This window comes from Triturus cristatus, chromosome 9, assembly GCF_964204655.1.
Source record: "Triturus cristatus chromosome 9, aTriCri1.1, whole genome shotgun sequence".
NCBI lineage: Eukaryota > Metazoa > Chordata > Amphibia > Caudata > Salamandridae > Triturus > Triturus cristatus.
The window spans coordinates 941,551,460-941,565,431 of NC_140592.1; the positions used below are offsets into that span (position 1 = coordinate 941,551,460).

At 43.6% G+C, this 13,972-nt stretch overlaps 1 protein-coding gene across 2 annotated transcripts in view; it reads left to right on the plus strand.

The window, feature by feature from the left end:
* Nucleotides 1–3,398: 3,398 nt before the first annotated feature.
* Nucleotides 3,399–13,972, plus strand: part of PSMC1 (proteasome 26S subunit, ATPase 1) — a 66,514-nt gene continuing 55,940 nt past the window's right edge. Inside the window, exon 1 of one of the 2 annotated variants that reach the window (XM_085626523.1) lies at nt 3,399–3,493. In XM_085626523.1, coding sequence (XP_085482649.1) covers nt 3,491–3,493 — 3 coding nt within the window. In that variant the 5' untranslated portion in view covers nt 3,399–3,490. The remainder of the gene's footprint in view (nt 3,494–13,972) is intronic. The other variant, XM_085626524.1, reaches the window with a different exon arrangement.

The following is a 13,972-nucleotide window of genomic DNA, read 5'->3' on the forward strand; positions in this document are numbered from 1 at the left end:
TAATGTTCTGATTTAAGTCTCGTAGGTCAACACAGAGCCTCAACTTGCCGTTGGGTCGCTTGGCAATAACAAGGGGAGCAACCCATTCTGAAGCATCAATTTTCTCAATTATTCCGTCGTCCAAAAGCTGGTCTATCTGGGCCTTAACATCATCCTTGATCGCAAACGGAATGTTCCTTGCTTTGTGTACTACGGGAGTAGTCACGGATTTGAGTTTGATCTTGTGTTGATAACCTTTGAGCTCACCCACTGTTCCACTAAACACATTGGGATATTTTTTAAGCAGAGAATCCGCATAATCCTTGTAATCAAACAGGCTTAACACGGGTTCCACTTTGCTTGGGTCTAGGATGATGCCCAGATTTCCCTGATCCATCCATCCTAGTACTGATGGTCCCACTTTAGAAACATATAAATTGCCTTCTGCTTCACGGCCTTTGAAAATAAAATTCAATTTTTTATATCCACAGACATCAATGGGTTCTCCTGTGAATGATCTGATTTTTATATCTGGTCTTTCTAATTTACTTCCAAGTGTTTGTTCAAATTTTTCTTTCCAAACATCCTCGTTGACTATAGTGTAAGGTGAACCTGAGTCTGCGACAATGTCAATGTTCACACCACCTATCGACATACTGCATATTGGTTTCTTTGTTTTAGTAATCGACTTTGTTGTACTTATGTTGTTCACATTTTCATCTTGTTCATCATCTATGTTAAGCACGAACATATTGATGTCATCGTTGTCTGTTTCATTCTCATTTAATTCTTCATTGTATTCAACCACCTTGACCCTTTGTGGTTTCCTCTTGTTGCAGGCTTTGACATAATGTCCTTTTACACCACAATGTGTGCACTTTACTTCTCTTGCTGGGCCTTTCGGGTCATTCGCTAAATGTGATGCACTCAAACACCGGTAACAGTGGCCCCAGTTTTTCGTTTCATTTTTCTTGTATGAAGTTTTATAATTTCTTTGATTCACATTTTGCCTGTTAAAGTGTTTTCTGTCTGCTTACAGTGTCGCTTTCTTTCTTCTCTTTTGTCTCAGAAAGAACTGCTTTAGCACATCGTCCCGTAAGTTCAGCCTTCCTTGCAATGTCTATTATGTTTTGTAAGGGGTACTCACCCTTCGCCCACAAATTATCCTGTATATTTGAGTTTGAGCCCTGCATCACTATTTGATCTCGAATGAACTCGTCATGAAGAGCTCCAAATCGACAATTTATTGCCAGATTTTTTAGCGCAGACACGTAATCATCAATAGATTCGCATTCTCCTTGCTTCCGATGGAAACATTTATAACGGTCCACTCCGACGCAAACTGTCAGTTTATAATACGTGTTAAGATCATCAATTGCGTTGGTGAATATGTCACCTTCATTTTCCACTCTGATTTTCTTGTTGATTGCATTGTAAACTTTTATACCACCAGCTCCTAAACAATGCATGAGCATTTTATACTTCCTTTCTGCTTTCACCTCATCATCCTCTTCTAATGTGGAAATATAATTAAAAAAATATTCCCTCCATTCTTCCCACTTGAGGGCAGGCTCTCCTCCTGTACGTAGGAAAGTTTCAGGAGGCGAAAGATTCCACACACACCCTGATGCCATATTTTACAGTGGATTTCCTATAAATTAGTTTAATGAATAGACCCCAAAAAAAAGAGTGTGTAAGTATGTTCACTGAATGAATGTAGAATATGCTGGTAGTAGTTTCTGCAGAACTTATATGCGCCTATGTGCATATATGAATAGCCTTTTCAAAATCTTCAGAATGCTTGTGTAACAACTAATTAGACACCTCCAATCGATACTTGTGATCCTGAAGTCAACAATTGCTACTTTTGTTTGCTAGGATGATAATACGTCACGGAGGTTATTTCTTACTTTTTTATTAATGTTCCACTCGGCGCTACTGCTTTGTCCCCCGTAGCGTGCCGTCCGTTGTCTCTTCGACACAGGAGTCGCGTTATATTGTTTTCTTTTTTTTTTAAACACGTAGTATTCAAGATGGCGCTGTGACTTTGTTTCAACAACTAGACTGCACACTATTATGAGAGAGTCAGCATTCAAAATGGAGGAACGTTGATGACGTCACAACGCGGTGACGTGTGTCACAGCTGAGAGAAACGGTGAATTCCGATGGAATGACAGTTGGAATAATCCTCACGATGGAATGACAGTTGAGATAATACTAACGACTATTTTTTCGCTCTGTCAAATTCCTCAGTAGTTGTATAGTCACATTAAATTTCTTCACATGTACCTTATTTACTCCATCACAGATGTGCAGTGCGAAGGTAGATAGAAGTAGGATAATTCACTGACGTATATCTTCGTTTTTTTCCTTACAACTCGACATACTTTTTCGTGAAGTCTTTCATTTTTTCGTTTTCTTTTTTTTTTTTTTTTTACCTTGCAACTTCAGACTTTATCAGTTTCCTCACTTTAATTCGATTATTCACCAGACTGACTTCGCCATAAAAAATTTTATATTGAATTCCGTGGGTTCCGTGTTGGCGCTCGTCACCACATTGTTAAGAACTCTAGCACGAAGTGGTTTCAATAAGTTCTTTTCATCTTATGCGCCAACACATGCTCCTACAGGAACAGGAGCAATGAACGTCATGTTGTCAGCGGACAGTTAACAGCTGGTGACTTTACTGAGGGTATGGTGTCCGCGCAGGGACACTACAACGCGTAGCATGAACGGTGTCCAAAGAAGGACAATAGGTTAAACGTAACAGTTTCCCTCTCACTTCATTGCTTGATTTTGCTTGCCAGAAAGTGTCACTCTTAGTCGTTGAATGTCACTCGTAATTACACTGAAATTATGAAAATGTCACACATAAGCAATCTGAAACATTCGCAGCTATGGCTAACAAGCAATTGTATTGCTGCAAAAGGATATCCTTCTATAACTAGCTCACCAAAAAAAATAGTTTTGGCGGAACGAAAAGTATACCAACAGTTGGTCACAAGCAGCAGCATGGCGCTCATCATAGCTTGCACCTCTCTGAAAGCATAAAGTCTATTTATAGAGAACGTTTCTGAGCTAAACACAGCCAAGGGTATGGAACTTTTTAAAGTGTTTTTTAGGTTTACAGAACGTCTGAGGCACAGTGGGGCAATTCCAATCAACTAACAGTTGCTGCCAATGTTCGTAAAATGATATACTTGTAAAACATATTTACAATCGTGGCAAAACCAAAACGCAACTTAAAGAATAAATAAAGAGTGACTGGTCAGACGTTTTCAGCTGTTAACAACATAATGACCCCATATGTCGTTTCCATTATTTGCTCTGGTTTCCGTCTGTCGATGTACACCACTCTAAGATGGCCGCACTAGTTACTTACCTTCATTGAGGTCGTCCCTCTTTTCTGTCTATGTACGTTTCTCCTGCAGTGTCACGGCCGCTTTGTTGTGGCGTGTGAAGTGACGAACATCCGGCGCGCAGAGTCACCGGCCATATAGAAGGGAAAAGGATGGTGAGTGAGCGCTTGGCGTTTCTAGGTTGTGACAAAGTGATTTGCTTGTGGTATGAAGGTTGCCCTGTGCGTGCCAGGATACGGGGAGGGTAAACCAGCGCCTATCGGCAAGAGACAGATTTTGAGTTGCTGCCTCCAGTGTAAAAGGTGTACATTGGAGAGATATGTCAACTCATGCTAGGCCTATGGGTTAGTACTCCACGTCTATTCTGCCCACCACTTGAAAGATGATTTGGTCATCCACTTCACACAATGAACTGTCATATCCCTCTTTTCACCTGCTGTTAATTTACCACGTTACCGTAGCTCTTCCCTCATTCTCTCCCTAACCGGTAGTTCCATTTCTGCATTCGCTGAGGGGCTCATACCATTAACCCATCCACTTGTTAGGCGGACCTTTGTCATTAGGGAATAAAGCTCTCCACTCTGTAGTGACTCCCATACTTATTCGTATTGTTCGCTGAAATTGTGAGATGCCTTATATTTGCGGAGATTACATTGGATAAATTTCAAGAATTTAGATTTAAGGAAGACTTCCAAGTCGGTGTTGGGGAGGGAGATGGGGAGTGAAACGTAAACTAGATCGTTACTGCAGGTTAGGTTTATTGTATTTTGCAGTTCATGGAGTTTGTGCTGACTGAGATGCCAATTTTCTTGGGCAGCTGTACTACAAAACTAAGAATTGCACTTTCTATAAGTGAAGCTCATTTGGATGTCTCATGTTTGAACACATGTGTATCCTTTTTGAATGCAGGGGATTTTGCACATTGCGCTGTGTCATCTTGTTGCAGTGACCAGATGAAACGGGCTTTAGCACCCCTTAAAAGTTTCCCACATTAACGGATCATGAAACATTTGCTTATTGTCAGCAACCTGTACTTTGAGGTATTTGAAAAGTAAATGTTTAGAAGCTTTTAGGGCCACTAACATCTGACAAGACTGGAATGGCCATTACGGCTGTGAAATCATAAACGTAAAGGTATCTGTGAGGCATGATCAGCCCCCTGCTTTCTGCGGCGTTATTCTTCAGATTGTGGCAGGTCTATCACGCACATTCTGCAATTTGTTTTTGTTTCTGAACCAACGTTGAGGCATGGAATAAACTAACATTACTCCCCATGTTTGTTATAAATATCCGAACAGACTCCTTCTCGTTTGGCCGTTGCTCGAAGGCACAAAGAAAGAGCGCGGACCACCAAATTTTGTCGGTTGCTGTCTTTTATTTAAATTCCCAAAATGAAGCAACAGCCATGACTCGTTTCGTCCCTCAGGGGGGGACTTGATCACATGACGTGCTGTTAGCCATGACAGTTTCCTTAAATACTGTACACTCTTTTTCTTTTTTGAATTTTATACCATGTGATTGTTTTCTTAAAGTGACCAGTGCAATTTGAAGAGGGTAACGGAATATAATAATATATAAAGTTGGTAGCCACATTCATTTGATCTACCAAAGGCGGGTGACATCAGCATTATTTGCCCACTATGTTCATTGATATTGATACAGTACATGATCAAAAATAAATATATGCATGAATTCATTTTGTCAAAGCAGCAGACTGTATAAATAGATGTATAAATGTATCATGTTTGTTAGCTGATCAAAATCTTAGTTTTAATACCTAAACCAATGCTTCAATGCATAACAGTATCATGAGTGCTGGTAATGAAGGAAGTGATGACTTCATTGAACCTAACAGTGATCACCCTACGATCTCTGATTCCATTAGCAAAAGTTGTTAAACCTTGAACCCATGTGCAAAAAAGTGATTTGTGCTGTGCAAACTAATGTCTCAACTGTTCAAAGACTAGATAAATACGATTAAAACAATGGGGATGGGTTGGGCAGCAGGGCTGTTTAAAGATATATATTTTTTGAGGTTCTTTTATAGATAGAGAAAAGATATTCCAATATATGTTTAAATACATCTGTTTATAAGAAAAATCATTAAAAGTAGAGAAAGTTTAGTTTAATCAGTACAAAAATAGAGATTTTTTCTTCATTTAGAAATTCAGAGCCCTGAATGTTCTAATTGTACAAACTAGCATGCAATTCTTCTGTGGCATTTAACCCTTTGGGGTATCGGTGTCGAGGTTTAAAATGTATTGCATCTCCAAATTACGGAGTGCCCTTTCTCGATCACCTCCCCTTTTGGTAATTGGAATGCACTCTATTAAATAGTATTGCAATTCCTTGGGATTGCCTGCATGTTTCTCATTAAAGTGGCGAGCCACCGGATATGTGGGATCATTGTTTTTGATGGCTCGTATGTGCTGGAGCACCCTTTTGTGGCCTTGTAGGATAGTACTGCCTACATATTTCAATTTACAAGGGCACTCCAGCACATACACCACATGGTCAGTTTTACAATTTAATGCTTAATTAATCATTATGTCCTGTTCCCCAAATGCGGTTTTGTATCCCCTCGTTGATACCCCATGTTGGCATGCTTTACAGATTTTACATTTGTGGAACCCCAGTATTTGTGATAGCCATGTACTTTTCGTTGGAGGGCCACCTGGGTCATTTTTGACCACGGTATCCTTCATGGACTTGCCCCTTCTGTATGATATTGCAGATTGTTTGGGGACTAGGGCTCCGATAACAGGATCCTGTTTTACCAGGTGCCAATTTCTCTTTATTATTTTTCTTATGGCACCTTCCTGTTGGTTGAATTTCAAGATAAATCTGAATGTTTCGGGTGTATCTATGATCTCTTTCACCTTTGGTTTGGATTTAAAGAGGGACACTCTGGATTCCTGGTCACTTTTTGTAAGGGCAGTTTCCAATTTTATTTTGCTATACCCTCTCTCCCTAAATCTAGTTAGCCATTCACTCTGGGCCTTGTGTAGGTCCTGATCATTACTGCAAATACGTTTCAGGCGCAACAGCTCGCCATAAGGTATACTTTGTACCAGGTGCCCAGGATGGGCACTAGTGGCATGTAAAATGGCGTTACCAGCTGTTGGTTTTCTATGTAGTCTTGTTTCCAGTTTGTCACATTCAACATATACTTCACTGTTGTGTTACTGATACAGGCATTGAAATGTAAATTAAGCAGATTTTTGTTAATACGTGAAACTAAATCCTCCGCTTCATCCTGCATGCCATGCCAAACCAGGAAGAGGTCATCAATGAACCTCCACCATGCCTCAACATGGTTGCTCAAAGCCTCACCGTGCTCTTTCATGAGAACCAGCTCCTCCCACCAGCCCATATGCAAACATGCATAGCTGGGGGAGAAGCTGGCTCCCATGGCAACACCTCTTGCCTGCTGGAAATAAGCATTCTGGAACCTAAAGATATTGTTGGTTAGACAACTTTCAACCATATTCATTAACATATTGGTATGCTCAGTGTAATCAGGACCCCTGCGTGTTAGGTAATACTGTAAGGCTCTAAGGCCATCTTTATGTCTAATCGAGGTATATAAGGAGGTCACATCGTGTGATTAGTAAATGATCATTGTTCCAATGAAAATCAAGCATCTTCTCCAGAAAATCCCTCCGTATCTCTGATATATGATGCCAATTTTTGGACATGTTCCTAGAGGAAGAAGTCAATGTAAATTGATGTTTTTTCAAAAATGCTGTTTCTGGCGGAAATGATCGGCCTCCCCAGCGGTTTACTTGCATGCTTATAAATTTTAGGAATAAAATATAGTATCGGTGTTATCGGGTTGTTGTTCCTCAAGTACTTATATTCATCTATGGATATAAGCTCTGTGTTCCTCCAGGCCGCCAATTTCATATTGTATACCCCATGAATGGTATTCAAAGTTTGTTTATTGCTCCGGCAATAACAGGTAGGATCATTGAGTTGGCTCATGGCCTCACTGATGTAGTCCTCACGCTTCCATAGGACCACGTTCGCACCTTTATCCGCACACCTCACGACTATATCACTGATATTTTTGAGTTTCGTCATAAGTTGTTGGTACTGCAGTTCTCTTTTGTGTTTTTTGTCTGCTCCATGTATTGCCACCTGTCTTTACACTTTGAACTTCGCGATTGAGATTCTTTAAATCATTGACAACTTGCTCCTGGAAAATATCAATCGAGTCTTTTAACATCATGGGGTAAAAGGTAGAGGGAGGCCTAAATGGTGTATGACCTGCTTTTTGAATATTTGTAGCCGCATCGTTGTTGCAGAGCAGAGCAGCGGGACTAGGACTACGTGTCCCAGGGGGCTTGGTGTGCCTCACCTGAACCAACTTGCCAGTCGGCGCCTACTTAGCGCCTCGCCGCTCCCGCTGGCGCGGGAGCCGCATCGTTGTTGCAGAGCAGAGCAGCGGGACTAGGACTACGTGTCCCAGGGGGCTTGGTGTGCCTCACCTGAACCAACTTGCCAGTCGGCACCTACTTAGCGCATAATCGCCTCCGTTTAAGCCCGGTCAAGGTCGGGACGGACCACCTCTCGAACGCCTAACACAAGGTGAGGGTTATCGTCATCTCGCACTACCCTAGTTTCCATATTAAAAACAACCCGGATATCTTTTTAAGATCTATTGCGGACACAGTTGTGGTCACAAAGCACCCACTATGGCATCTGCTACTACAACATCCCTACGAGATACTAGTGTGACCTATGCTAGTACAGGTGGGTCAATGATGGGCACCCTGGATAACTTTCTCATAAGGGTGTCGTCAGCTCTGGCTAAAGATATCGAACTGACAGAAAAAAGGCTATCCCTAGATACTGTTTTTGATAAACGGTCATCTATGGGAAGCCTGGCAGGGATCAAATCTCCAGTTCCTATCGTTACAGAGCTAGACTGCACATTATGCTCCTTGGATGAAGTTGTAAGTAGCCCACATGTTTCTCCAAAAGACCTTAATGTGGTTCCGGATCAACAGCTTATAGCCACCACGGGAAAGAATAATAAAAATACCATCCAGAAACCTTTGAGTTCTCCTATTATTAAAACAAGATCAGCGCGTATAGCTAAAAAGGGAATGATGAACCAACCTAAGGGCATGTCTGGGGAAAGCAAATGTCTGGGCGATAAGACTTTAATTCAATCAAAACCCAAGGGGAAAAAAGGCAGCTGGGAAATGAACGACTAACTAAGGAGAGTACCATAACTAAAGATTGTTCTGGTCCATTTTGTCCAGTAAGGAAAGAAATATCCCCCATGCTGGGGGTTGAGAGAGACTCTCTAGAGGAGCCGGGTACTTTGTTTTGGGGAAAAATTGGAAGATATGCTTAAACAAGCATTTACAATGCAATGGTCTCGGCAATATTATAGGTAGAGCTATTGGTATTGCACATTATTTTTTTATCATTATTGTATCCCTAAATAAATGGCATTTTCATTTCTATTGGCATTAGCTTTTTTTTGCATATGTGATACTTATTGCATTAGCAGAGAGAGATTGAGGTAGTGAGAGAGAGAGAGAGAGAGAGAGAGTGAGGTATTGAAATAGAGAGTGAGGTAGTGAGAGAGAGTGAGGTAGATAGAGAGTGAGGTAGTGAGATAGAGAGTGAGGTAGATAGAGAGTGAGGTAGTGAGATAGAGAGTGAGGTAGATAGAGAGTGAGGTAGTGAGATAGAGAGAGTGAGGTAGTGAAAGAGTGAGGTAGTGAGGGAGAGTGAGGTAGATAGAGAGTGAGGTAGTGAGATAGAGAGTGAGGTAGATAGAGAGTGAGGTAGTGAAAGAGTGAGGTAGTGAGGGAGAGGGATGTTGTGAGGTAGTGATATATAAGCATAGTGATGTTGTGACTGGCCTTTCTTGTGGTTGGACTCAATCCTATTTCACGTTGGATATTACATTTTACAACTAACCTATTATTCACTATGAATATATGCCAGCTACTAATTGCTCATCTTATCTTTCAGAATGACTTGAGTGTAGTATGAAGCCCACAGATTTTAATATCAGTTCATGAGTACATCTGGAGCGATGAGGCTCAGCAGACAGGGTGTACTGGCTGCCCGTGCATAATATGCGTACACCTGGATGCTGTGCTTTGTAGCCATTGCTGCAACCCCAGTACGCATACTTTTGAAATGTATTACGTGTACCTTTTCATACTGTACAGTGCGGTCATATCGCTATTTAATAAAAGTGTTCTAGTGAAATAAGGCAACTGTGGTCATATGTAAAACAGAACGATAGATAACACGGGGTTTTGGAAATACACAAACCTCTCCCATCAGTTGTGCTGCCTCTTTTTCAGTGCATTGAAAAATAAAACCAATACAAAGAGAATAGCTGTGGGAAACAAAAAGCAGCGTGCTAACAGTATAATTTGCCACCCTTCCAAATAATCAGTTCTCACCCCCTCCCACTAACCTTGCCCTGTCAGATTGCGTTGTGACGTCCTTTGTTATTGTAGCTCCACGTCACTCCCATTCGCCCAGCATATCCCACGCCGCACCCAAGCACCGACATGCTTATCTGAGTGTTCTGGTGAGACCGGAGCGCAGCAGCAGGCTGCACTTACTCCTGTCTGGGGGAATGAGACTAACATGCACTTACTCCTCTTCGAGGGGGTGAGGCAGACGTGCAGTTACTCTTTGCTGAGGGGATCAAATGTACCAGGAGTGTACTTACTCCTATCTGAGGGGGTAAAACGGGCGTACACTTACCCTTACTTCTCTCTGAGGGGGGATGAGACGGGCATGCACTCCTCTTCAAGGGGGTGGGGGTTAGGCAGACGTGCACTTACTCCTCTCTGAGGGGGTGAGACGGGTGCGCACTTACTCCTCCTCTGAGGGGATGACACAGGCGTGCACTTGATTTACTCCTGCCTTCCAGATTTAGCAGGGCATGCGCAGGTTAGGGGCGTATTGTATCCTGGGCATCTTCCCCTCATTTGAATGAATGAATGATTAAACACCAGAGGGAAGCTGTGCTGACTGCCGATGTTGTGTCTGCAGGGTGATAGTTTAAAAGCTTTTTTTCCCCAAAGGATAAACTGGTACATGAAATCCTATCCTGGCGAATCCGGTGCCAATGCTGGGTGCCTGCAAGATCGGCCCGCTATACAAACACACTTCACAAACTGAATGCCACGGACGTGGAGTCATCCACACTGCTGGGGTGGGCACAGTTGGCACGGCGTGGCATCCATCTATTTGTTTATGTGAACATTCCATCGTTATAATGGATTTCCGCAACAGCCAATTGAGTCCAAAGGGTGGGCTCGTCAGCGTCCCTTGATGGTCACCTGTAAAAGGGCAGTCACCCCTGGAGTACAGCCCCAGCCCACTGGCACACAGAACGGTGTTTCACGTGAAGATGAAACGCACATTCTCAAATTTTTTTCTAGAATGACTATATAACACCGTCAACACAGGCTCTGGAAACCTAGCACTAACGTATAATATACAATCTATATTGAACTACTGCATATTACATTATCCAGAAACTATACAGTGGATCGGGCCTGCGCTTGACACCCTGGGTTGTGCATCCTATATTCCAATAGGATCAAAAGAGCTTCCACCGCATGTGTGATCCGCTGCATGTGTGTGTGGCAAATATTGCAGATCACACACTGCGATACAATGCTCACGGTCTGCAGTACGGCTGTGTAGGAGTCTAGAAGCCACGCGCCTCCTATATATGGAACGCTCACAAACTGAAGGACTCATATGCTCTCAATGGTTTCACCGCGCGCCAGTGCCACACCAACTGTCAAAGATTTTTTTTTTTTAACTCAAATACACAAATAGCACGATATCTCGTGACAAATCTGGACCATCATAACATCACCACAATACACAACATCTTTGCAAAAAGCCTGCAGGAAGGCTCGGTGAGCAGAGCGCTCCCTGCTGACAAATGCGGTGTTCTGAAGATCAAGATTTCGAATCCGGGAAGGCAGACTCAGCCTTTCAACTTTAAATGTATTGCAATACAGAATAGTGACATCTTTCATTTGCAGTGCTTAGAAATGGCACTAGTGCTGCTTGTAGCGCCCTATAAAGCGTTGGCTAGGGCGTCCGACCTCGAATCTGGGGAACTGGGTTCGAGTCTTGGCAATGACGCAGAACATCCTGTGATTCTGGGCAAATCACTTAATCTCCCAGAGACAAAAATGAATGTGTCCTCATGTAATGCAACTGGTGCTATGTAAAGCGCTCTGAAACCCGATTCGGGTCAAGTTCACGCTATATAAAACTATGTACAAAAAATATATCTGAACGTAACACAACAACAGGTATCACATCCAACCAAAAGGCAGCAGCACAAACAGGCAAGAGATGCAGTGTGTGTGTGTGGACATGTATACGGGAGATCAGGTTGTGTGATCTTGGGCCTTTAACGATTGTGAGCGTTTAGAATTAGACTAAATGCTTGGTTGCCGTTTGTCCAAAACTGGATATTTACAATTACAATATATAATGGGTACCTTCATGCCCACTGACAGTTTTGTGACTGAGAACCCTGGCGTCAGGCCCTATGTTTTTGAAACAGTAATGGTCTGTGTTTAAAATGGACAATGTAAACTAACGATAGGATTTGAGTTGATAAGGACTCCCTTTATATTCCTCCGGTGCAAAGTGATGTTTATTTATGTCGAGGTCGCAATAAACATGCATGTGTAGGCCATGTGCAGCGAGCTCCTGTTGGCTTAGTCTTGGAAAGAAAGCTTACTCTTTACTCCCCGGACATCAGCCCTGTGCAATCTGCTTTTGATACACTCGGTTTGAACTTGCAATAATCAGGGTTTAGTGATGTACTATGGCCTCTAGGCCCCGGTGACACTGCACCTGCTGTACCATCTGAAGTTACACCCCTTCGCTTGCGAAGAGGTGTGGCGCAGCGACCAGGCGGCTGACTCCAGAGCACGGGGCTCACGGTTGGATCCCGGCGGCAGCTCAGCCAGCACCAAGTGACTCTGGGTAGTAGCTCGTTTAGTCTTCTCGACGGCCCCCAGTGCCTTGGGGGAGATTAGTTCGCGCTTTAAAAATACAGGGTTTTAACTCGTGTTTTTTATTCTTCTTGGAACTGGGGGGGGGGGGGGGGGGGGGGGGGTTAAAGCAGCGTCATGGTATGGCAGTCCATGTGCTCCCTCTCTCTGGGGCTGACAGAAACACAGAGCAGAATTATTTCACGATTCGCTGAGTCGACCCCTGCTTCAAAACCAGGGCTCATGACACCACTCTGCGGACTGCATCAGCCGTAGCATATAGGACAAATGCCGCTCGTTTTAAGACTGCTGTGCATCGCTCCGTCGCACAACGTGCACACCAAGGGGCATAGTAGAGGAGTTAGGGAATTACAACACTGAGTTATGTCGTTCTGTAATAATAAGCATCGGGCGTATGTCTCATGGGCTCAAGTGGAGCTGTATGGGGACTACTGCGCTCACTTCAAGGTTTTTCCAATGTCGACTGTTTGCAGCCGAAGTTCTAACACCCTGCCTGCTGCAGCACTCCTCACTGCGCCACTCACATTTTCACCTCTCTTTGCAGGACACAAGTCCTAATGCAATTGCAGCCTGCTGGCAGCGTGTGCCAGGCTTAATGTAAATGCGCCTTCTCCCTGGCATGGGAGCCGCGTGCAGGCTGCGCCGGGATCGGAGGGACATGGAATGCTGACGGGCCGGGGATTCGCGCGCTGCCTGGAGTTACATCACACAGCCCCATTAATTGAGTAACCGGGAGAGGTGGAGGGCCAAAGGGCTACGGCCGCACGGAAAGAACAGCGCTTCCCTCCCGCCAACTGTGTAATCTCGTGACCGCGGAAAGCAAACTCGGAACTCAGGAGCTCCCTCCCGGATTTACACAAACCCGATCCGGTGGCACAAGGGGGAAAGACGTCCAAAGCACGGTGCGGATCCCTGCTCGTGGAACTGGAGCCTGCCCCAGCAGCGCCGCCACCAGCACAACAACACGGCGCCGGACGGATGGATCCTCACGGCCAGAGAACAGCATAAAAATGGCGGATGGAAGAATCGAAACTTTTTCGCATTCGGGGGCGTGTTCCTACTGTTCTAAAAGGGCGTGGCTAAAAAGTGGAAAGAACAGCAACGAACACGCCCCCGAATCTGAAAAAGACGGAGCCTATTTGGAGGGACGGCTCTCTCCTCCAATGGCTGGCCTCCGTTTAGGAAGCCAGCCAATGGAGGAGAAGCAAAAAGAGAGGCGGGCTAAATAGCCACTCTAGGAAACATTAAATCTTCCGACTTCCGGTTCTGCCTTCGGCAGACCGGTAGTCCTCGACCTAAAAAACGACTCATCCATTTCATGAAAGACTGGACCCTATTGAGTCTAGATTGTCATGTCTTGAACTTTCGCTTGCATCAGTCCAGAAGTCTTTGGGTAATCGGATTAGCGAGCTAAACAGTAAACAGATGTTATTAATATCTCAATACCAAAATGTCGTGAGTAATAGCCAAAATGGATTGACAAATAGTGGTAGATAGATAGATAGATAATACTTTATTCGATTTCAAGATTCACGAAATCATAAAAGTAACATGTTCATGTACAGACAAAGGTAAACGACATTAAGAACAATAAAA